General features: G+C 37.6%; 1 protein-coding gene across 50 annotated transcripts in view; it reads left to right on the top strand.

Moving 5' to 3' along the window:
- The window catches only part of WNK1 (WNK lysine deficient protein kinase 1), a 144,329-nt gene that overhangs the window by 101,755 nt on the left and 17,054 nt on the right, over nt 1-25,520 (top strand). For 5 of the 50 annotated variants that reach the window (XM_035255373.3, XM_035255375.3, XM_035255380.3 and 2 more), the window contains exons 9-23: nt 61-1,299; nt 3,559-3,642; nt 10,159-10,308; nt 11,499-11,957; nt 12,687-12,971; nt 13,658-13,755; nt 13,868-14,030; nt 15,194-15,310; nt 15,649-15,822; nt 16,032-16,089; nt 16,375-16,497; nt 16,920-18,352; nt 19,438-19,518; nt 21,329-21,412; nt 22,638-22,698. In XM_035255373.3, coding sequence (XP_035111264.3) covers nt 61-1,299; nt 3,559-3,642; nt 10,159-10,308; nt 11,499-11,957; nt 12,687-12,971; nt 13,658-13,755; nt 13,868-14,030; nt 15,194-15,310; nt 15,649-15,822; nt 16,032-16,089; nt 16,375-16,497; nt 16,920-18,352; nt 19,438-19,518; nt 21,329-21,412; nt 22,638-22,698 — 4,609 coding nt within the window. The remainder of the gene's footprint in view (nt 1-60; nt 1,300-3,558; nt 3,643-10,158; nt 10,309-11,498; nt 11,958-12,686; nt 12,972-13,657; nt 13,756-13,867; nt 14,031-15,193; nt 15,311-15,648; nt 15,823-16,031; nt 16,090-16,374; nt 16,498-16,919; nt 18,353-19,437; nt 19,519-21,328; nt 21,413-22,637; nt 22,699-25,520) is intronic. The other 45 variants (XM_078338354.1, XM_078338357.1, XM_078338359.1 and 42 more) reach the window with 19 other exon arrangements.

Below are 25,520 nucleotides of genomic sequence, written 5' to 3' on the forward strand. Positions count from 1 at the left end.
TGTCTGATGTAATTTCACATATGAATGTATGAATTACTTGTCTTATTCATGTTGATACAGCCTCAGTCCATGGCGCATCCGTATGGGGGGACCCCAACATACCCAGAATCACAGATATTTTTCCCAACTATTCATGAACGTCCAGTTTCTTTTTCACCACCTCCCACCTGCCCACCGAAAGTAGCCATTTCCCAGCGGCGTAAGAGCACCTCCTTCCTGGAAGCCCAAACTCACCACTTCCAACCCCTGCTGAGGACTGTTGGTCAAAGTCTTCTTCCACCTGGTGGCAGCCCAACTAACTGGACACCAGAGGCCGTAGTTATGATGGGTACTACAGCCGGTAGAGTAACTGGAGAGTCATGTGAGATACAGGTCCAGCCTATGTTTGAACCATCTCAAGTTTACGGTGACTATAGACCTGGACTAGTACTTCCAGAAGAAGCTCACTATTTTATTCCTCAGGAAGCAGTGTATCTAGCTGGGGTACATTACCAGGCCCGGGTGGCAGAACAGTATGAGGGCATTCCATACAACTCACCAGTACTGTCAAGTCCTGTGAAACAGATACCTGAACAGAAGCCAGTACAAGGGGGCCCTACTTCAAGTTCTGTCTTTGAATTTCCATCTGGACAGGCTTTCCTGGTAGGACACCTTCAGAATCTAAGATTAGATTCTGGATTGAGTCCAGGATCTCCCCTCTCTAGTATTTCTGCACCTATCAGTACAGATGCTACACATTTGAAATTTCACCCTGTCTTTGTTCCTCATTCTGCGCCCGCTGTGTTAACTCATAACAATGAGAGCAGAAGCAACTGTGTATTTGAATTTCATGTTCACACACCAAGCTCCTCTTCAGGAGAAGGAGGTGGAATTTTACCTCAGCGTGTTTACCGAAATCGGCAGGTTGCAGTGGACTTGAATCAAGAAGAACTGCCTCCTCAATCAGCTGGATTACATGGCTACCTGCAGCCTGTGTCTGAAGAAAAGCATAATTACCATGCCCCAGAATTGACCGTTTCTGTGGTAGAGCCTATCGGACAGAACTGGCCAATAGGAAGCCCAGAATATTCCAGTGATTCCTCACAAATCACTTCTTCAGACCCCAGTGATTTTCAGTCACCTCCCCCTACAGGGGGAGCAGCTGCATCTTTTGGCTCTGACGTCTCATTACCCTTTATCCGTCTGCCTCAGACAGTATTACAGGAATCCCCACTTTTCTTCTGTTTCCCCCAAGGAACCACATCTCAGCAGGTCTTAACTGCCTCATTTTCTTCGGGAGGATCTGCACTTCATCCACAGGTTATAGGAAAACTTCCACAATTATTTTAAACCACCCTACTATGCACCATGACATTTAAATTTTTTGTTCCTCATTCCCTGAATCATGAATTTATGAGAAATATTGTTTAATTTTGTCAGTAGAGTTTCCCCATCTTTGTGGGGTTGTGACTGCATATACGTATTTAAAAACAAAATATGAGAGAAGCTCCCTGATATACCTATCTGTGAAAACTGGTGGGAAAAAAAAAAAACACAAAAACCAGAAATTTAGTCATTCATCATAATCAATGACTTTTATCACTATGCATGTTATTTTAAACCAGTAGTGAAAATGCAAGTGTATATCATGTATGGTTGACCCAGCATTATTTAGGAATACAAATCCTAAATATTATTTTCTTCCTCTAAACAAGTTTTTTTAAAAAAAGGATAATTGTTTTTTCTATAAAATATAAAGAATAGAAAATAGGGAATGCTTTTTTGGAGTGGTATTAATACACAGAATTTTCATTAGTGTAGAAGGATATAAAAAGACAAAATATATCTTATGGGAACAAAAAAACAAAAGTAAACAGTTTAGGAATTTGCCTTAATAAATGAAAATATCTTTTTAAATTGGCATCAAGCAAATTGCTATGTATTATTATATGTCCAAATAAAATGCTAATTCATAAAATTAAGGACTGATTCTACTTTCTAGCAACTAACAGTCTAGTGGGTGTTGGGCTTATTTTTTTGTTATAAGAATTTGTGATATTTTACAAGCTAAGGAACACTAGACATCTCAGGCCTTGTATTTTTCTCAACAAATTTAATTTATGTATGTGTATGAGCATATACACACTTAGCAAATAAAGACAATATAATGAATGTATAATAGAGTTCAAAAGTACAGTCAGTGTTTACTGTTTTATATATTCATTTGGTGTATTTTATCAAATGTGTATATCTTATAAAATCTACATAGAAGACTATGCAGTTATATAGTGAAAATGTTTGAATATCCTACATATTCTACTCCTTTAAAAAGTACTATGTGTTGTTCTTCCTACTTTCTTGCTATGTTCTCCTATTCAGGGGCATAAACGAATCCCAAAATGTGCACAAAATATCAATTAGAGTTGTGCTAAGAACAAAAAGAACCAGAAGCTTGAAAACTATACATGGGCACTCAGTATATTCACATCAGTATTCAAGTTGTAGCCCTTACTGTGATTATTAATGTATCACCAGTAATTATCCTTTATACTTTCCAAAGTAAAATTTCAGATACCAGGTAGTTAATTTATAGACATGCTACAGCAGGAATCAATCCTTAAAATAGTTAAGCTGCAGTTAACTATTTTAATAGTGGAATGTGATAAATCTATGTAAGCTTTAAGGAACCACTTCTAAACTGAAATGGACTGACAAAAGTGGAAGCCTTTTCATTTCTTTAACATATCTATATATAGTCCTGAATTTATTTCTCAGTTTCTTATTTATTTTAATTTGGACTTCTCAATAATCAGAACACTCTAGTTGGGGTTTCTCAAACTCAACACTGTTGACATTTGAGGTTGGATAATTCTTTGTTGTGGAGGGCTGTTCTATGTATTGTAGGATATTTAGCAATATCCTTGGTCTGTACCTCCTAAACACTAGGTAGCAGCCATCTCTCTCAGTTGTGACAACCAGAAATGTCTCCACATATTGCCAAGTGCCCCCCTGGGGGTGGCAGAATTGCTCTGGATGGCAGCGATTGCCCTAGGTACTTAGCAGTTGACGATAACAGATTTTTTGATACTTTTGAAAAAAGTCATCGTGGCACTACAAGAACTATTACCAAATTAGCATTACTAAATACCTTTTTTCTTTAATTTTTCAGATAAATTTCAGATTGATAGTATTTTCTACTTTGTTCCTATGTTATATACACATTAAATATATATTTCTAATAACAAATTTTATTATGAATCTGACTACTCTGGCCAGCTAAAATTACAGCCTGAGCAGCAGTGATAATACAGTCTGAGCAGCGTTGACAGGTTAGGTTTTTCACTGTCAGTGGGTTTTGCATGGGTTGGGATCAGAACATGTTGTGTGGAATGATCCTTCTCTAAATTTTTCTTAAAAAAGATGACGATGACCTAGTGGCCTCTCCCATACATAATCAGGTTAATGTTTGATTTTGATCAAGTAAACTCTGAGGAGCTTAAATATTCATTGCAAAAGCCTGACTTCTGTACACTTAATTTAGGCCTTCTCTAATTTGTTGTGTTCACTTCTTTCCTTCAGGCACAGGGGCAGAGCCAGGGTCAGCCATCCTCAAGTAGCTTAACAGGGGTTTCATCTTCCCAACCCATACAACATCCTCAGCAGGTGAGAACAATGCATTGCAACAATTTATGGATTAGCAGTGGCCAGAACACTATTTGAACTTTTGTGATTTGTGATGCAAATGGCCTGCTAAGTTTTTGAAAGGAAAAAGAGGCATTACATGTCTTGTGTTGAGTAACATTTGAGAAAACTCTCTTTTTGATTCATGTACTTTTGAACAATTTAGTAGACATACATTATTACTGATGTAATTATCTTTTTAAAAGACGATTCTACAGGTGTTTTTTTTTTTTTGGAGACAGTCTTACTTTGTCACTCAGACTGGAATGCAGTAGTGCGATCTTGGCTCACTGCAGTCACCACCTCCCAGCTTTAAGCAGTCCTCCTGCCTCAGCTTTCCAGTAGCTGTGACTGCAGGTGCCTACCACTACACTCAGCTAATTTTTGTATTTTTAGTAGAGATGAGGTATCACCATACTGGCCAGGCTGGTCTCAAACTGCTGACCACAGGTGATCCACCCACCTAGACCTCCCAAAGTGCTGGGATTACAGGCATGAGCCACCTCACCTGGCCTGGATTCTACATGTAATTTACAGTACAAAGATTATCAGTTTGTTTCTACTTATGACTTGTCTACATATGATCATTTTGTCATTACTTTTTTTCCCACTGCTTGCAGCAGTGATTTATCATAACCTGCATTGTACTTGCCTTTACTAATCCTGCACTTCTTTTTAATTATTTCTAATCTGTAGAATGATGTGTCAGATTTTATGCTAAGAAGGACTGAATGAAAACCTAAGAACAGTTACTTCAGGAACTTTTTTTTTTAAATTATTATTTTTTGAGACACTTGCTCTGTCACCCAGGCTGGAGTTCAGTGGTGCAAATTTCAGCTCACTGTAACTTCCACCTCTTGGGTTCAAGCAGTTCTTGAACCAGCTAATTTTTGTATTGTGTTCTACTTAATGCCTGGCTAATTTAGTAGAGATGGGGTTTCACCATGTTGGCCAGGCTGGTCTTGAACTCTTGACCTCAAGTGATCTGCCTGCCTCAGCCTCCCAAAGTGCTGGTATCTACCTTGCCCAGCCAAAATACATATTTTTAATATTTAAATATTTTTAACCTCTGTTTTGGGGGGATTGTTCCAGAAAGTTCAAGGAATTCAAGAGATTAGTGTAATCCTGATATATCCAACAGTAAAACTGGTAATTCTAAAATTAAATATTTATAGTGCATCACTAATATTAGTTAATAGTAATTATTTGCAAGGGAATAATGCATTTTTGTCTTAATTGAATACTTATTAGCTGTTCTACATTAAATTTATGGCCACTATGTATATAATACAAACTTCCTAATGAAAGTTCCCCATGTGTGTTTTTTAATCACCAAACTATAAATCGGCATCTGTTTCTGTTCGTTTTTAGTTTTGAAACAAAGTTTTCAATTCTTAATTACAAATGGCCCTCTTTCAGTTTAACATATGGTCAGGTAGTCATTCGATACTGGTTTAAGATCAGGTGTTGCTTGTACAAGATAAAAAAAATCACTTAAAGGCACTTTCTACAGAAAGAATTGATTAGTTTGGTTATACATGCATTGCTCGGTGATCAGTACCTATGTAGAACTGAAGGACTGGGAGTAACATGCTTTGTTTTGCACCTGTCCCTTCTTCCAAACAAGACTGGTTAAATTCAAGTAGTTGTATTTTTGCCAACCTTAACAAAATCTGTTTTCTTCTATTAACAGTTTCTAATTAGAATGCAAATTACAAGTCACATAAAGTTAGTTGAGAATGGAAGTACTGAGTACCAATCTCCTAACTGCTTATCTTTGGATGTAGACCAACACCAGTGAACTGAGCTAATTGTATGTGCTCTGTTTTTCCTTTTCAAAGGAATTTGTTATATAGCTTGTATTTGAGGAGATATATATATATATATATATATATATGTGTGTGTGTGTGTGTGTGTATATGTATATGTATATTTACTACCAAATGAAGATAATAACATAAAATTCATTGAGTTTTATGGTGAGAAAGAGTATGAGAAGAGAAGAGAGCAGTACCATAAATGTCAGGTTAAAAGAATTAGGTAGCTCCCTCTCCTGGGGAAAAAAATATGACTAAATGCTGTTTCTGCAGAAGAAACAAAAATTAATTTTTGTTTCATTGATGTTTTTGTTTTAGATACTTTTATAGCATATGTTCTAGAATCATAAAATTGAGTCCTCAATATATATAGGAAGTATATTCAGTGTAGAATAATTAACTTCTCCAAGGTCACCTAGATAATAAGGGAGCTGCAAATTTTAACCCAGAATTCAAGACTTCTAGAATAGTATTCTTTTGTCCATTTTAAATAAAGTTATACAGGGACTTAATAATTCTGCAAAAGTACCCCAGAAGCTGTCTTTATTTGTTTTAATTACTGGAGTTCCACATTTTAAAAAAGAAAGGTTGAAAACTTTTTTACTATATGTATAGTCTATTTTTAGACAGGATTTTTGTTTTACGTACTTTAAGGTCCCAACCCCACCTTAGGGAACCATATCTCTTATTTTATTATAGTGATGAAAGAAATGTACTTTTGATAAGACTTACTTTACTTCATGGGTTTCTTGGACATAGTAAACAAGGAATTGCTTTTTTGTGTGTTTTTATGAAGAATCTCTTATAGTGATATGCCAGATCTTAATGAGGTACCAAAAATAATTGCCTCTGCTGAAAAACTTTGTGACTGCAAACAGAGTTGTGAACTTTATCAGACACAGTGCCTGCTACTTGGAAGGCTGAGGCAGGAGGATCACTTGAGCCCAGGAGTTCAAGGCTGCAGGAAACTATGATAGTGCCACTGCATTCCAGCCTGGGCAAGAGAGCATGACCCATCTTAAAAAAATAAAAAAGGGCACCAAAGTTGTGAACTACCTACCCTACTAAAGGCTGTTTAAACTGGTTTCATGAGGCAAGCTTAGGCAAAGCATGTGCTAAACTGTTAAGCTAGATCATACCTGCTTGGCTGAAGTGCTGCTTATTAGTCAGTGGGGTTGTGCACAGCAGATCACCATGTACTTCTGGCATACCCAGACATGCCACTTCTCCCCAAGTGCTCTAAGATATAACATTAACCATTAGCCATTGTAAACAACTGGTTTAAAATGTATCTTTAAGATGTTAATACAAGGGTTACTGGCATAGATGCTTCTCAGTTATCTTAAGCAAAGAACGAAATAATTTGTCCATAAAACTGCTCATTTTTGACAGTCCTTTCAGCTTTTTTCCCCAATTTAGTTCAGATACTGAAGGTCTACCAAGATGGACCAGATATGACTAATTGGAAAGAGTTTAAAAAATATAGTAAATATATATGTAAATTTCTACAAAACAAATAAGGATAATCGCTAATATTAAACTTTGCACATTGTACCTACATTCTCATTTAATCTTTAAGAACCCTGTAAGTATAGATGCCATAATTATTTCCATTTTACTGATGGGAAAGCCGAAATCTGGAGAAGGTGAGTAGTTTACCCAAACTTACAGTTTATAAGAGGTGAAAACAGAATTTAAATGCAAACAGTCTAATTCCACAGTGGCTCACCATTTGACTACTACCTGATTATGTCCAAAAAAGGGAAGAAATTAACATTTCTCCCAAGCAGAAAAGAGGGTATCAGGAAGACTTTAGGAAAAAGGAGTCATTTGAAATGGACTTTGACTATAAGTAAGACTCAGATGTAGAAATAAAGAATATTCTAGGCCAGATGAGAAAAAAAATTATACTGTGAGCAAGGTAAAAGTCCCAAAGATAGAAAAATATGGGACAGAAGCAAATGTGCCTTTAGTTTGGTTTAACTGGAACATTGATATGTGAAGGTATAAGTTCAGGAAAGAGTTGATAAGAGTCTAAATTTTGATATGAGCATAGTTTTGAATTAAGAAGGATGTATTGGAAGTCAGGAGCATATGATTACCATATGCCCAAAGATAACATGGGGATTCTTCCTCTATCCTTTAGAAAAGAGGAGAATCACCATGTATTCAAACCTTTATCGTACTCTCATATTACAGGGCTTTCACTGTCCTTTGAACAACAACAAACCAAAAAAGGTTAATGAAATCAAACAAAACAGGTGAGAACAAATGTGCCTGCAAGGACTTTAGACTATGTAGTTAGAAACGTTTATTGAGAACATCAGACAGAATTGTTGTTGTTTTTTAAAGCAATAGATTAAACATAGATTTAGTCCTTACTCTCAGCATTGTGACTTTACTATTCTGAAGACTATGCAATTTTAAACAACTGGCTTAAAGATCTCTTTAAGATGTTAATACAAGAGTTACTTTAATAAAAATCTATAAGAGAAATGCAAAAAAAAAATTACAGCTATTTTAATGTTATATAAATAGGTGTTTTTCACTGCACATTTTGTCTGAAGACACAACTCAGAGGGAACATGTTATGTTATGCCAGAAAACTGCAGGAGAGTATATTATGTAGCTTCAATGAAGGTAAAGATGCTGACGTCTTTACCTGTGAACAGTTTGGGACAGAGGCAGCAAAGTTTCTGAATTAATATATTTAATATGCAATCTTATTTAGGTGTATAAATTAATGAGTTAGATAATTATAGAGGTCTCATTCACCTTTCTTATAGTTTAAATATATTCAAGTTGGCAAAAAAAAGTTTTCTGGTTTTTTAGTTCCTTTTTCTCAGGTGAGAAATTAATTGGCTTATATTCAGAGTGGCTTTAGAGTTGGCTACATGTGATATATCTTAGTTTGCAGAAAATAAATTTCACGTAATTCAGCAGCCATTTCTGTTTTCTTAAAAGTTAAAATAATTATACGTTATTAGAAATAATTAAATAGGAATAAACCAAACATGACGGCTGTTGCCATGATATTTTAGCATTCTTTTGTTGATTTTAATTGATATAAATATAAGAAGAGCAAAAATATTATTTGTAGATTATCATCTAACAAAATCTAAGACACTTATCAAGGTGGCAAGATATATAATAAATGTACAAATAAATAGCTAATCTTTATACCAGCAGTAACCAATTAGTTGTATGGATATACTAGCACATACATAAAAGGCTATTGGTTGCAGCTTTAAGTAGCAAATGAAATAACCAAAGTGTTTATCATTAGGAGATTGATGCCATTGAGAAATGAAATGAAAGTAGTATGCTGTAGAACACTATGTATAGGAAAGGCATGTTTTTGTTTATTTTAACAAAAACAAGAAAACTATGTGAAAATGGCCACTTAATGCATAAAAAAAAATCCATGAAGGTTATGCACCAAACCACTAATAGTGGTTTCCTCTGGAGAACAGGATTAGGAATATTTTCATTAACTTTATAATCTGATATGCTAGGTAAAATTTTTATTACAAGCAGATGTTGTATTAAAGAAAAATTTAAATTAGGTATTAGAGGATCTTGAGAGTCAGCTGTAAAGTTCAATTTTTTTTTTTTTTTTGAGACAGAGTTTCACTCTTCTTGCCCAGACTGGAGTGCAGTGGTGCCAACTCAGCTTATCACAACCACCGCCTTCTGGGTTCAAGTGATTCTCCTGCCTCAGCCTCCCGAGTAGCTGGGATTACAGGCATGTGCCACCACGCCCAGCTAAGTTTTTTTATTTTTAGTAGAGTTGGGGTTTCTCCATGTTGGTCAGGCTGTCTCAAACTCCCAGCCTCAGGTGATCCATCCACCTCCATCTCCCAAAGTGTTGGGATTACAGGCGTGAGCCACTGCTCCCGGCTTCAAATTTTTGTTAGCCAGAAGGGGCAGTACTCTCGGGGTCATAGTCCTGTTTTGTTTGCTTTTTATAAAATTTAGTATTCAGGTACAATTACATGCCATGCATTAAATTAGGTGTATAATTATGTTCCATGCCTAGTACGTAGTAGATTCCCAGGTGTCATTTGCTTTGTCTCATTTTAAGTTAAATAATAATGTCCTTGTTTCAAAAAGAGAAACTTCATTTTTGTAATAAAATAAGCAATCTAAGTTATTAACAGCTCGTAAATGTTAAAGCTAAAATTTGAAAATGTCTCGATTCTAAGTCCAGTGCTTTCCTCACTACTTTGTAGCTATAATCAAAGCTATTCTTCAAGCATATTAATTATACAGTTGATAAAATAGGGTAGGGAAAAAAGATTAAAGGAAGCTACTGGATCTATCTAATATAGGTGCCAAAGTAAAAGCTGATGTCAAGAGATAGGGAAAAAGGAATGGCAGGTGTGGGATGGGGAAAGGAACTGTCTGGATATGCTATCTGTTGGGGTGAGGGCGATACTGGGGTGAAGAGCCAATGGTAACTCGAGTTTTAAAACATTGGTTAATTGTTTCTGGTGGCACCATCACGAAGAACATCGGAGAGAAAACAAACATGTAATGGAAATTGATGAATTTGGGTTTGTGCAGGTCTTGATTACTAAAATCATCATTATTTACAGGCACTGAAGGCTTTAGGTAAACATGCTTCCTTAGAAACAGTACTGATTTGAAATAAAACCGAATCATTGTATTTTATTCTTAGCAGCAGGGAATACAGCAGACAGCCGCTCCTCAACAGACAGTACAGTATTCAGTTTCACAGACATCAACCTCCAGTGAGGCCACTACTGCACAGCCAGTGAGTCAACCTCAAGCTCCACAAGTCTTGCCTCAAGTATCAGCTGGAAAACAGGTAAACTTTTTTAAAAAAAAAATACAGGTAAACTCGTAATTTTTGAAAGGGATCTCCATGTAACTTGTCCTTTCATGTGGATAGACTTCTATCCTTTCTTCCAGTGGTAGCCAACCCTTGAAGTAGATAAATCTCATTGCAAAAATGAAATGAAAATCACTTCATTTGTGCATGTGCATTGTTTAATGTAGATGGGTATTTTACTGAAAGCAGTGAAAATCCAGTTTCACTTTTAGTCTTACCAGTCCAAAATCAATTTAACAGGTATTAGAAATAATGGGTTAAATAAAGGTGCTTTGTTAACTGAATCTATGACATTCCCTGGAATTGTGTCAGCTATTCTGGGTTTGCAACTATGCTTTATTTTCACGTATATTTCTGCACCATTTCCTCCTTCATTGTCTACTGAGAGTAGTAAGTCATGGAAATTCTCCTATATGGAATTTTAATTTTTCTTAAGTAGTCCGAATCACTTGAAAAGTACCCGTAGAAGGTATGCTCTTCTGAATGACCTTTTTTCAACTTTGAGTACTGTTGTGCATGTATGTGCACAGTGTGTTGTTACTCTAATGTTTCATCACATCTGGGATGCTATCAACTTTAAAATGTACCACATTTTATGTACCACATCATCAGTTATAAGATAGATCCCAATTTATCTAATGTTAAAATGATCAGGTAATGGAAATGGATGATTGCATCCTAGAATCAGTAAAATATGTGAATTATACCAACTTGTATATACCCACGTTGGACTTAAGAATTTTAGAAATAATATGAATAAAGTCTTAATTCCACTGGAAAGGAATTCATTTGAATTTCAGTAACTACTGTAATAGCAGTCATAACTTTAGTGATAGTATTATGGTATATAAGATATATCCCAATAAAGCGATTTAAAAAATAAAGCAAACCCCTTGTCTATGGAAGGGGTTTTTATTGCCAAGTGCTGAAGCATTAGCAAATACTTCTACAACAAAAAGTGTAGATAGTAACAGTCTATTTAGCCTCTTTGTCTCCTGCTGTCCTTTCCATATTCTTATGTGGCATATTAACACTAACGTATGCAGGGTTTTTGGTCCCCCCACCCCTTCTTTTTGGCTAATATGTAAATCTTGCTTTTGGCAGCCTTGCTTTTTTTCTTTTTTTTTTTTAAAGCCTGTCTGTTTTGTTTTTCTTTACCTTCCCAGCTTCCAGTTTCCCAGCCAGTACCAACTATCCAAGGCGAACCTCAGATCCCAGTTGCGACACAACCCTCAGTTGTTCCAGTCCACTCTGGTGCTCATTTCCTTCCAGTGGGACAGCCACTCCCTACTTCCTTACTCCCTCAGTACCCTGTCTCTCAAATTCCCATATCAACTCCTCATGTGTCTACAGCTCAGACAGGTTTCTCATCCCTTCCCATCACGATGGCAGCTGGCATTACTCAGCCTATGCTCACGTTGGCTTCATCTGCTACAACAGCTGCGATCCCAGGGGTATCAACTGTGGTTCCTAGTCAGCTTCCAACCCTTCTGCAGCCTGTGACTCAGCTGCCAAGTCAGGTTCACCCACAGCTCCTACAACCAGCAGTTCAGTCCATGGGAATACCAGCTAACCATGGACAAGCTGCTGAGGTTCCACTTCCCTCTGGAGATGTTCTGTACCAGGTATTGTGTTAGCTAGCAAAAGAGGGGTTTGATCCTAGTAGACCATCAAGAACATGGAAATCTTATAGTTGAGTGTCAGAATAACTAGCAATAACAAATGTCAATTAGAAAAGCTAAAATAGTAAAATTCTGAGAAAGGATTGAGTAATGATGTTCAGTGATACCTGATCCATTTTTCTTAAGACACTTCTTCAGAGAAAAATGGTTCTCTCAGTATTCATTGTAAGCCGATTGAGTGCTAGATGTGGTTAGTAGTACACCTGGCAACTTTTACATATATGGGTGGAATAAATACAATAGCCAACATGGTATCAACAAAAAGCTTCAGCGATTAGATTGGGAAGATTAGCATTTCATGTTACGTGGAAGAATTTTTGCATTTCACAATGTGACTGTTATATGGAAGAATTTTTGCATTCCTCCATATTAGATTGACTAGGAAGAAATTGTGTTCCTATTTAAATCGTCTCTAGGTGGAGACAACCAACAATCTAAAGTATTATTGTAGAGTCCTGTCTCTTCTACTGGAACCATCCTACTACTTCATTTCAAGAGGGTGGTCTTTATATCCCCTTTAGATTATTAGAAAGAGATTTGGCAACTCTTCTTCTTTGCTGTATACTTTTTTTTTCTTTCTTTCTTTCTTTTTTTTTTTTTTGCATGTCTTGCTGTTTTGCTAATTTAATGGCCTCAAACTGCTCTAACTCACCTTCCTCATTTCTGTCACAGGGCTTCCCATCTCGACTGCCACCACAATACCCAGGAGATTCAAATATTGTTCCCCCTTCCAACGTGGCTTCTGTTTGCATCCATTCTACAGTCCAAGTCCTGTCCCCTCCCATGCCGACAGAAGTACTGGCTACACCTGGGTACTTTCCCACGGTGGTACAGCCTTATGTGGAATCAAATCTTTTAGTTCCTATGGGTGGTGTAGGAGGACAGGTTCAAGTGTCCCAGCCAGGAGTGAGTTTAGCACAAGCCCCCACTACATCCTCCCAGCAAGCAGTTTTGGAGGTAAATGGAATTATTGCATGTTTATCTATAAAACATATATAACTGGATAAAAATGATAAAGGAGAAGGAAACATAGGCTCTCCTCGTTTAGAACTTACTTGGAGACTATGTCAAACTAACATCTAAATGACTTTTTCTTACAGCAGAATGAAATGCCAATGTGGGGTCCTTGTTTCCACTGGCTGTTCTGTTGGGAAGTGAGTGTGCCTTGGAGAAGATTAACCCTATTAGCACTTCACTTCTCTAGCTAGTACTTTAGCCATTATTCTTGTCCTTTCACAAACTGTTTCCATTGGCAGTCATAAGAGTATCTTATCCTCCTGTGCTCTCATTTTTGCCCTGCTAGGAGAAAGATCTGAATTTATCTTTGTACTTTGCTCTGCCTGCCTTATTGCACACTTCTGGTAAGATGCTGGCTGCATGGCAAGTTGTAGGTTCACACTGCCTAGAAAATATGTTGGCTGACCTCATACCATGCAGTCTATAACAGAGACTAGCTTTAGAAACTTCCTTTGAAATGTTAAGACCATTGTTTCTAGATGCTGAATATTGAGAATTTTCTAGTAAATTTAGTGCTTCTAGGACTTCGTGGGGAAGGATAAGAAAAAAAAAATAAGTAGATTATTGGGGATAGTGAATGACAAATATATTACTATGAAGATTTCAATTATCTTTTTGATTTACAGAGTACTCAGGGAGTCTCTCAGGTTGTTCCTCCAGAGCCAGTTCCAGTAGCACAGCCACAACCTACGCAGCCTACCACTTTGGCTTCTTCTATAGACAGGTACGTAAAACTAGACTTTTCCTTCCTTGACTGGTAAATAGGATGGTATGAAACTCCAAAATATCACATCTTTAAATCTCATAAACTGAACTTCGTTTTTTAAATTTCAAAGCGCACATTCAGATGTTGCTTCAGGTATGAGTGATGGCAATGAGAATGTCCCATCTTCCAGTGGAAGACATGAAGGAAGAACTACAAAACGGCATTACCGAAAATCTGTGAGGAGTCGCTCTCGACATGAAAAAACTTCACGCCCAAAATTAAGAATTTTGAATGTAGGTATTCCTGATTTATAGGTTTCATCTTGTTAAAGGAATTTGACATTGAAAGAGATTTTAGAAGTCATCAAATCCAAACCACACACTTCATAAAATAAAGATAACTATCTTTGTGTGATAATTTTTTTTTTTTAGGAGGCCGAGGCAGGCAGATCAAGAGGTCAAGAGATCGAGACTATCCTGGCCAAGATAATTTTATTTTTTTGAGACGAAGTCTTGCTCTGTTGCCCAGGCTGGAGTGCAGTGGCATGATCTCAGCTCACTGCAACCTCCGCCTCCCACCAGGGTCAAGCAATTCTCCTGCTTCAGCCTCATGAGTAGCTGGGATTACAAGCACGTACCACCCACCGTGCCTGGCTAATTTTTTGTATTTTTAGTAGAGACGGGATTTCACCGTTTTAGCCAGGATGGTCTCGATTTCCTGACCTTGTGATTCGCCTACCTCATACTCGCTCTATCTTCCAGGCTGGAGTACAGTGGCATGATCTCAGCTCACTGCAACCTTCACCTCCCAGGTTCAAACGATTCTCCTGCTTCAGCCTCCCAAATATCTGGGATGCCACCACGCCCGGCTAATTTTTGTATTTTTATTAGAGACAGGATTTCACCATATTGCTCAGGCGAGTTTCGAACTCCTGACCTCAAGTGATCCACCTGCCTTGGCCTCCCAAAGTAGTGGGATTACAGGCGTGAGCCACCTTGCCTGGCCAGATAATTTATATAGTACTCTTCTCATTTAATCCTTACAGTCTCTTTGACTTGAATATCACATTTTTAGAAAAATGGAAATGTAGTTCATAAAGCTATGATAGTGCCAGTAGTTCATATCATTTAAATATTTCTTAAGTCTTAGATGAATTGATGAATGTATAGGATCTTAAAATTAGCTAAATGATAGTCTTACATTCCATATTTCTTTGATAAAGCACTACTTACCTTTTAGAAAAAGAATCGAGTTTTAGTAAGTAGCTCAAAGGCTGACATCTCAAAGTTTTTTTTTGCTACCAGTTTAAGAGACAAAGTACTAGTGCTCTAAGGAGCAGTGATAACACTATGCTTCCTTAGACATAAAGTCAAGTGCTAATCTGCATTGCTTTTCAGAAATTCGATAGTAAAGCTGAATATGGTCTTCAGAGATTATCTACCTGTTTTCATTTTAGGTTTCAAATAAAGGAGACCGAGTAGTAGAATGTCAATTAGAGACTCATAATCGGAAAATGGTTACATTCAAATTTGACCTAGATGGTGACAATCCCGAGGAGATAGCAACAATTATGGTATGTCTGCATTTGGAGTTCTAAGTTTTTCCTTAGTACTTGATCTTAATATCCATTGCTTTAGGCAAATATGCCGTATTTTGTAATCCATATTTATTTAAAGTTATGTATTTACTTCGATGTGAATAAAACTAGCACACTCAACCTGTGATTTAGTGACGTTTTTGTCTAGGCTATGTCTAACAAGATATTGAAGTTCTTAAAGAGAAGAGCTAACTTGAGTACAAAATAAATATAGGTAAGTATGCAGATAGGAGAGAAGTCATAAAAGTGATAGTTGAATGACATAAAGCTTGAGAAATGACACTAATTGGATTGACATCACATTTCTTTTACAGGTGAATAATGACTTTATTCTAGCAGTAGAGAGAGAGTCATTTGTGGATCAAGTACGGGAAATTATTGAAAAAGCTGATGAAATGCTCAGTGAGGATGTCAGCGTGGAACCAGAGGGTGACCAGGGATTGGAGAATCTACAGGGAAAGGATGATTATGGCTTTTCAGGTTCTCAGGTAGGTTCACCACTCCCATAGTGAAGCTTTGTTGATTTAAATTATTTTAATAGTGCTAAATTTGCTATGCAAAATGTCCAGTGATATCACCTGACACCCATGACTGACTACAAACATTTATGTTCTCTTCATATGTGGCAGGCAGTTTGCTTCTCCTAGTCATTGAGATTGCATTTGAGAATGCATTTAATCACTTTTGTTTGTTGTAGAAATTGGAAGGAGAGTTCAAACAACCAATTCCTGCATCTTCCATGCCACAGCAAATAGGTAAGTTTATTTTCTTGTTTGTCTTTACCTTTGACTTCAGAAACCATTAATTAGCCAGGCATGGTGGTGGGCACCTGTTGTCCCAACTACTTGGGAGGCTGAGGCATGAGAATTGCTTGAACCCAGGAGGCAGAGGTTGCAGTGAGCTGAGATTGCGCAACTACACTCCAGCCTGGGTGACAGAGTGAGACTGTGCAAAAAAAAAGCAGTTGTGTGTGCCAGTAAGGAAGTCTAACAGTATTTATAATAATAATGTTATTAAGTTATTTGTTGTTTTTTGACCAGGCATTCCTACCAGTTCTTTAACTCAAGTTGTTCATTCTGCTGGAAGACGGTTTATAGTGAGTCCTGTGCCAGAAAGTCGATTACGAGAATCAAAACTTTTCACCAGTGAAATATCAGATACAGGTAAGGAATTGATTCTACCACATTGTTATGTAAATTCTACAGTGCCTTTGCTATGTTGAAAGCTTAATCATAAAGCAGTAATTTATGATGACACAGATAATAAAAAAAAGAGAAAACTGAAATTATAACCAACAGATAAACATGGGAGAAGGAAATAGTGAAAAATAGAGAGGATTACACAACCATATATGATATAGTGTCATTTCTCAAAAAGCACAGCCATATGTAGATATAGCCTGTATAATAGATATTGTAGTATGTGTTTATTTCTATACTTAGTATATTGTCTATGTTTTAAGGTTACTGCATATTTTTTATCAAAAATAGATATTTATAGGAGCTGACTTAGGCTAGTGGGGACAATCTTTTGAATCCATTCTTTTAGAATGGGCTGATTCTTATTTTTTTGTTTTCCTTTGCAGTTGCTGCCTCTACATCTCAGAGCTCTGGAATGAACTTGTCTCACTCTGCATCATCCCTTAGTCTACAACAGGCCTTTTCTGAACTTAGACATGCCCAAATGACAGAAGGACCCAACACGGCACCTCCAAACTTTAGTCATACAGGACCAACATTTCCAGTAGTACCTCCTTTCTTAAATAGCATTGCCGGAGTCCCAACCACTGCAGCACCCACAGTACCAGTCCCTGCAACAAGCAGCACTCCTAATGACATTTCCACATCAGTAATTCAGTCTGAGGTTACAGTGCCCACTGAAGAGGGAATTGCTGGAGTTGCCACCTGCACAGGTGTGGTAACTTCAGGTAGTCTCCCTATACCACCTGTGTCTGAAACACCAGTACTTTCCAGTGTAGTTTCGAGTATCACAATACCTGCAGTAGTCTCAATACCTACTACATCCCCATCACTTCAAGTTGCCACATCCTCATCTGAGAGCATTGTTTCTAGTACAGCACTGTATCCTTCTATAACAGCTTCAGCAACTTCAGCCTCTGTAGGGGGCAGTACTGCTATCGCAGGTGCTAAGCCTCCAGCTGTAGTCTCTCAGCAGGCAGCAGGCAGCACTACTGTGGGAGCCACATTAACATCAGTTTCTACCACCACTTCAGTGCCAAGCACAGCTTCACAGCCATCCATACAGCTTAGCAGTAGTACTTCTACTCCTACTTTAGCTGAAACTGTGGTAGTTAGTGCACATTCGCTAGATAAGACATCTCATAACAGTACAACTGGATTGGCTTTGTCCCTTTCTGCACCATCTTCCTCTTCTCCTGGAACAGGAGTGTCTAGTTCTGTCTATCAGCCCGGTGGGGTGCATCCTTTGGTCATTCCATCAGTGATGGCTTCTACTCCTATTCTTCCCCAAGTAACAGGACCTACTTCTACACCTTTATTACCCCAGGTACCTAGTATCCCACCCTTGGTACAGCCTGTTGCCAATGTGCCTGCTGTACAGCAGACACTAATTCATAGTCAGCCTCAACCAGCTTTGCTTCCCAACCAGCCCCATACTCATTGTCCCGAAATAGATTCTGATACACAACCCAAAGCTCCTGGGATTGATGACATAAAGACTCTGGAAGAAAAGCTGCGGTCTCTCTTCAGTGAACACAGCTCTTCTGGAGCTCAGCATGCCTCTGTCTCACTAGAGACATCACTAGTCATAGAGAGTACTGTCACACCAGGTATCCCAACTACTGCTGTTGCACCAAGCAAACTCCTGACTTCTACTACAATTACTTGCTTACCACCAACTAATTTACCACTAGGAACAATTGCTTTGCCAGTTACACCAGTGGCCACACCTGGGCAAGTTTCTGCCCCAGTCAGCACTGCTACATCAGGAGCGAAACCTGGAACTGCTCCCTCAAAGCCACCTTTAACTAAGGCTCCGGTAAAATTCTTTTTATAAAATAATTAGATAAATATGATCAGTTTTTTTTTCTCCCTAATAAGTACATTTTTCAATTCAGCTTTGCAAGTTAGAAACGTAATTATGAAGGTACCTGGCTTATAGTTTTATTAAACAAATTGATGGCAATTTGAGGGTATGTATATACAACGAACATGAGATTTTTCTTTTTTTCAAGTGTGGCAGGATTTGGGGGTTAATTATGCTGCAGTTTTCCAAGAATGTATAATTATTGGGTAAAGTACAGGTATTTCTTCTGAATTGGTACAAACTGAAGAAGTCTTTATCCCAAAAGGGATCTAAATGCATCTGTTAGCAAAATATACATAATAACAGCAGTTCATAATCTTTGTTTCAGTGAGAATGAAGCAAATTTTTGGCTTTGTTGTAGATTCCACAGATATATAATTTGGCGTTTATAAAAAATTGGAAGTTAGTGAGGAAATTGATACAGAGGAATCCTAATCCTAGGACTGAAGTAACTAGAATGTATTATCTAATTAATGCTGTGGTGGATTTCCTCTTGTTCTGCCACCTTCTCCAAATAACAAGGCTATCTTACATCTACTGTATTGTATGCTTCAGCCATCTTTCTGCATCTCATGGATGTGAGGTTCTTTTTATAGTATGATAATGCAGAATCTTCATTCAGATAAAATAGAAATTCTTGATAGTATAAGATTTCTGATGCCTTTTGTTATCCAACCTGCCCGTTGCTTATTTTTTAACCAACTACTGTTTTCTTTTCTCAGAAAATCTTGTTTTGCATGGCAAAGCCTGATATATACTGTACCAAATAAGTAGCTCAAGAATTTATGGACACTGCCACTTATGTACATACAGCCTTTGTTCTATATAGTAACCCCTATATTAATATCATTAGTTGTCATACCCTTTATTTAAGACAGATACCAGAGTGTAACATTGGTGATAAACATGTTTATCATGCCTTAACGAGATATATTTTATTCTTATATTTGTCCATTCAGATTAGTTGATTTGCTCTTTAGTATTCAGTCTATACTATTTAGTGCTCATGGACTGGAATTTCCCTTTGTTGTCTGTAGGTGCTGCCAGTGGGTAATGAAATTCCCGCAGGTACTCTGTCCAGCGAGCAGCTGCCACCTTTTCCAGGACCTCTAACCCAGGTGCCTCAAGACTTGACAAATTTCTTCCTGTGCCCTACATTTTTTGACAAAGCTTGTTAAAGTTCTCCACTCTATGGTCTTGGCTTCTGCCTATTTGGCTTTGACTCAGTAACACCTTTCTTTTAAAACAGTATAGGCATTTACCCAGGTCCTACTTAAAGTAAGAAGCTTCACAGCTCTTTGGTTTGTAATGTTGCTTTAGGTTATGCAAAAACACTGGTTACTAATTTTTTTTATATCTTATGAAGGAAGAAAACAGCAAAACTAACATTTTGCCACTCATATAGCTCCTTTTATCATTCACATTCTGTAGAATAGTGAAATTGCATATATAATCAAAATTAACTTTGAAAGTGCCTTAGAAAAGAGAAGCATCTGGTCAACTTTCTCTGTGAGTCCAGAGCAACCAGTTTTTTCTTGAATGTTTATCATTTCTTTTACTAGCCACCTAATGAAGTAATTAGCTTACATATAAATCGGTATAAGGGTTGATGTTTCATGAAAACGATGTGTGCTGTGTCTTTTAAAATAAAAGGCACCTAGCTCACTGAGATGCTAACATTATGAGATTACTCATGGAGGAACTGAGACTGACCACATGAACTTTTGAAATTCCCATCTCACAGTCAGTTCTGCTCATTGAGTGCAGTGGTGGTCAGAATTACCTGTAGTATTTTTTATTTCCCTTTCCCACCCTAGCCCACCACCAACACATTTGGTTGAATTTCCATAAGAAAAGTACTAATTGTGAATCTGTTGTGACAAGGAAAAAGCTTCTGACATGAGACAAGCCAGTAAACTTTTAAACTAAATTAGGAATTTAGTTTTGAACCATATATAAGAAGTAAGAAAAACGTGGTAAGTTGCTTACTTGAGAAGTTGAGTTGGAATTTATCCCTATTTCTTTGGCCCCAATGTATAGAAAGGAACACCATATAAGGACCTTTCCACAATAAAATAATAGCTCCAATAGAGAGAGTACTCCATCAGCCACCAAATTGGGAAAAATGTATTGTCAAAGTCCATAAATCAGGAGTTGAGTTTTAAACTTATTTTCTCATTTTAAAACATTTATTCAGACTTCTAGGGGAGTATAAAGTATGAAGAGAAATAGCAAGTGAGACATGTGGAGGGGTTAGGGTAAATAGCTATCCCCTAGATATAGCGGGAAAGGCATAAGTGAAGGCTGTGCAAGAATAGACTGATAAAAGCCAAGACAGATGTAGGATTAGAGAATGGAAGCTATGTGCTTGGGGTGGATAGAATGGTTAACAGATTGGAATACCCAGACCTCCCTGCCACCATCTGTAGGGAAGAAGTATACATGGAAGACCTGAAGAAGAGAATAATATCCTGTGATAGTGACAGAATGTATTAATGCCATCTTTTATTCATAGGGGCAACTTCCCAGAAAGATGTGTAAAATTGAGAAAGAAAATAGGGAACATGAGATACAGTGAATCTACCAATAGATCTTTGTACATTTTTCACAATATATTTTAAGGAGAGCACAAATAACTCTTTCTACCACTTTGAGTAACATCAAACATAGAATATAAAAAGACTTTTCTTAAACTGCAAAAACATGAACTACTCTACTCTAAGCCTTGAGAGACTGATACACGATCTGGAAGAAGTGGCAAAAAAAAGCAGTATGTTAAATTTGAGTATAGTTTTAAACGTTCTGTAAAGACAAATGTTATGTTGTGCCAATACAAAGCATAAAACAGTGTGTCCTATCTAAATTGGCTATATATAGTGGCTCTGAAGGTGCTAAGGAACTGTATTTACTCTGATTGTTTTCACTCAGTCCCAGCAACCCCTAGAGGATCTTGATGCTCAACTGAGAAGAACACTTAGTCCAGAGATTATCACAGTGACTTCTGCAGTTGGTGTAAGTTTTGGCAATCTTGATAAAATCTCCTCATAACCCTAATATATTATATGCCTGGGACACAAACTGTAACCTAAACCATTATTAATACCTTTAACATGTATTCAGAGTCCCTGCTTGTTCTATCCAAAAGAAATGAGACAGATTAATGAAAGATTAATGCTGATCCAGGAGTGTAACTATAGAAGAGATTTTATTTGAAAGGTACTTTTCTAGTTATATGTCTGGTTAGATTGTACCACAGATCATTCTATGGATTTTGTATTTTTGTTTTAGAGAAGGCTAAATTTTGTCAGATAAAATAATGTTTTGATTGAAACGACTTTTCTGTGAATACTAAGTTATACCCCTAAGCATCCTATGAGAAAAATTAAGGAAGCAATCAAGAAAGAGTAGAAGTTCCTTCTTTTTTTTTTTTTTTTTTTTTCGAGACGGAGTTTCGCTCTTGTTACCCAGGCTGGAGTGCAATGGCGCAATCTCGGCTCACCGCAACCTCCGCCCCCTGGGTTCAGGCAATTCTCCTGCCTCAGCCTCCTGAGTAGCTGGGATTACAGGCATGCGCCACCATGCCCAGCTAATTTTTTGTAATTTTTAATAGAGACGGGGTTTCACCATGTTGACCAGGATGGTCTCGATCTCTTGACCTCGTGATCCACACGCCTCGGCCTCCCAAAGTGCTGGGATTACAGGCTTGAGCCACCGCGCCCGGCCGAAGTTCCTTCTTTTAAAAGATGCCTTTTTTTTTTTTCTTTTCTTTTGAGACAGAGTCTTGCTCTGTTGCCCAGGCTGTAGTGCAGTGGCATCATCTTGGCTCACTGCAGCCACTGCCTCCCAGGTTCAAGTGATTCTTCTACTTCAGCCTCCCAAGTAGTTGGGATTACAGGTGCCCACCACCACACCCAGCTAGTTTTTGTCTTTAAGTTTCGCCATGTTGGCCAGGCTGGTCTCAAACTCCTGACCTCAAGTGATCTGCCCACCTTGGCCTTCCAAAGTGCTGGGATTACAGATGTGAGCCACCACACCCAGCCCTAAAAGGTGCCTTTCTTTATGTCAGACTTTTAGACTTCAGAAGAAAAAAGAAAGAAAAGAAAATTCCCTCAGACATAACTGTTTTATCACATATACTGTCTTTCTACCCTTTTACAAAGACCATAGGAAAGGGAATGAGGCAAACGTTTAAGTGAAGCTAAAGATTTTGTGGTGTGTCTGTCTGTGTGTTTTACAGCCTGTGTCCGTGGTGGCTCCAACAGCAGTTACAGAAGCAGGAGCACAGCCTCAGAAGGATGGTGAGAAACATCCTTCTTCCTTTTATATTATTAATTCCATTCCTACCTGTAGGAATTCAGGAGGTTTACTGTTTCAAAGACATAGTTTCGTGTATTTGATAACTGAGGAGCATTGATAGTAATATCTAAAACGTGAAAGATTAGCAAATAAGTAAATCTATTCTGTTATTATCTGGCAGAGGGAAGGTTATACAGGAGGTAATAAGACCCTTCATTATTAGCTAGGCCAGATCCTTGCTATTACAGATTAGGGAATTAAAGCATACTGTATTTAGAAAAGTTAATTTACTGATAACCTCTTAGCTTTCGTGACACTGGATATATAAGGATAGAGAAAAGCTTGAATAGCCTAGACATGTATTTGTCTGGAAGTACAAATGTAAGATTTCAGTTAATCAATTTAAACATTATTTTTATTTTCAAGGCAATTATATTCTCATTTGGCTCTCAGTTTAAAAGACGTTACTTGCAAATCATTGGAACAGTCTAGAGAGTCTAGAAATGGAAAAATTAAAGGATCATGTAGATTATCAAATATATACAATGAAAATAATTAAAAGTTGACTACCAATAAAAAGAGAACATAGAATATGAAAAAGGTGGCTTTTCAAATCATTCAAAGATGGATTTCAGTCTTGTTGCCCAGGCTGGAGTACACTGGCGTGATCTTGGCTCACTGTAACCTCCACCTCCTGGGCTCAAGCAGTTCTGCCTCAGCCTCCCGAGTAGCTGGGATTACAGGCATGCACCACCACACCTTGCTAATTTTGTATTTTTAGTGGAGATGAGGTTTCTCCGTATAGGTCAGACTGGTCTCGAACTTCTGACCTCAGGTGACCTGCCCACCTCGGCCTCCCAAAGTGCTGGGATTACAGGCATGAGCTACTGCACCCAGCTGAAAGATGGAATATTTCTATAAGTGGTTTGGAACAGCTCAAAAGCCATCTGGAAAAAAGCAAAAGTGGATTACTAGCCTAGACATAAGTAAAGTCCAAGTGGACCAAAGATGAAATATTATATGATAAATAGTACTATACAAAATCATAATGGGATTTTTTTCCACTGTCTAGAACAAGGTTGACAAACTTTTCTGTAGAGGGTGAAATAGTACAAATTTTAGGCTTTGTAGGCCGTATAGTCTCTTGCAACTTACTCAGATCTCAAAAGTAGCAATGGACTTATTTATTCATAAATAAATGAATTTGTGTTTCAATAAAATTTATTTACAAAACAGGCAGTAGGCTGAATTTGGTCCATGGATCAGTTTGGAGTTCTCAGATAAGTTTAATAGAGGTGTTAAGTTCAACGTCTAATCCAGAAACAAGTAGTAATAGACACAAAATTTTCTGCATGGAAGAAAAGTGCCATTGAGTGCAAAGATAAATGAAAAATTGGGGAAATATATATATTTGTGGAGGGGGTTATATATATATTCATATCACAAAAAGAACTTGTTTGCTAATATAAAGAAAGAGTTTCTAAAATTCAACATAAACCAAAAAAGGATCAAAAGATACAGAAAAAGAAACTTAGACATGGACGTATTCAATGTCCGTAGTGATAGAAATACACAGTAAGGCTACAAGTGATAGCCATTCTCACCTCTCATTGGTAAATTCAAGGGTCTGATAGCCACCTACCTCTGTGGGGATCAATTTATAATAGTGATGTCTACTGCAGTCTTAAATAGAAATAATTCAGCACTTCCTTTACGGAGTATTTATTGTATAAATCTATAAGAGAATATTTATATTTAAAATAGCAAGAAATTCTGGGCCAGGAATGATGGCTCATGCCTATAATCCCAGCACTTTGAGAGACCAAGGCAGGTGGATTGCTTGAGCCCAGAAGTTTGAGACCAGCGTGAGCAACACAGTGAGACCTCCATGTCTACAAGAAATTTTAAAAATTAGCCAGATGTGGGCTGGACATGGTGGCTTATGCCTGTAATCCCAGCACTTTAAGAGGCCAAGGCAAGCAGATCACAAGGTCAAGAGATCGAGACCATGCTGGCCGATATGGTGAAACCCCGTCTCTACTAAAAATACAAAAAAATTATCTGGGCGTGGTGCCACGTGCCTGTAATGCCAGCTACGGGGGAGGCTGAGGCAGGGGAACTGCTGGAACCCGGGAGGCAGAGGTTGTGATTGCAGTAAGCCAAAATTGCACCACTCCACTCCAGCCTGATGACAGAGCAAGACTCTATTTAAAAAAAAAAAATTAGCCAGATGTGGTAGTATGCACCTGTAGTCCTAGCATCCCAGGAAGCTGAGGAGGAAGAATCACCTGAGCCTGGGAGGTCAAGACTGTAATGAGCTGTGATTGTACCACTGCACTTTAGCCTGGATGACAGAGTGAGACCCTGTGTCAGGGAAAAAAGAAAAGAAAAATGCCCATCAGTAAAAGCCTGATTAAAATATGAAATATATATGTATGTTATATGCATAGGGTATGACACTATGCAGTCATTTAAAAGAATGAGGTATTGATATGGAACGATCTCAAAGATATAGAATTACATGAAAACATTAAAATCAGTCAATATCATACTAGCTACATAAAGTAAATATATCTCTAGAAAGAAACTCAAAGTGTTGTTCCCTGGAAGGTTTTTAAAATTGTCCCAAACTACTTATCAATAATTCTGAGAACTGTACTGTCTAGGTAAATTCTAGAATTTACCTAATTGTTAAATTGAGAAAATAAAATTAGCTGGTTTTCATTTAAAAATGGATCTTAGCTGGGCATGGAGGTTCACACCTGTAATCCCAGCACTGTTGGAGGCTGAGACAAGCATATCATCTGAGGTCAGAACTTTGAGA

The sequence above is a fragment of the Callithrix jacchus genome, chromosome 9 (genome assembly GCF_049354715.1).
Source record: "Callithrix jacchus isolate 240 chromosome 9, calJac240_pri, whole genome shotgun sequence".
NCBI lineage: Eukaryota > Metazoa > Chordata > Mammalia > Primates > Cebidae > Callithrix > Callithrix jacchus.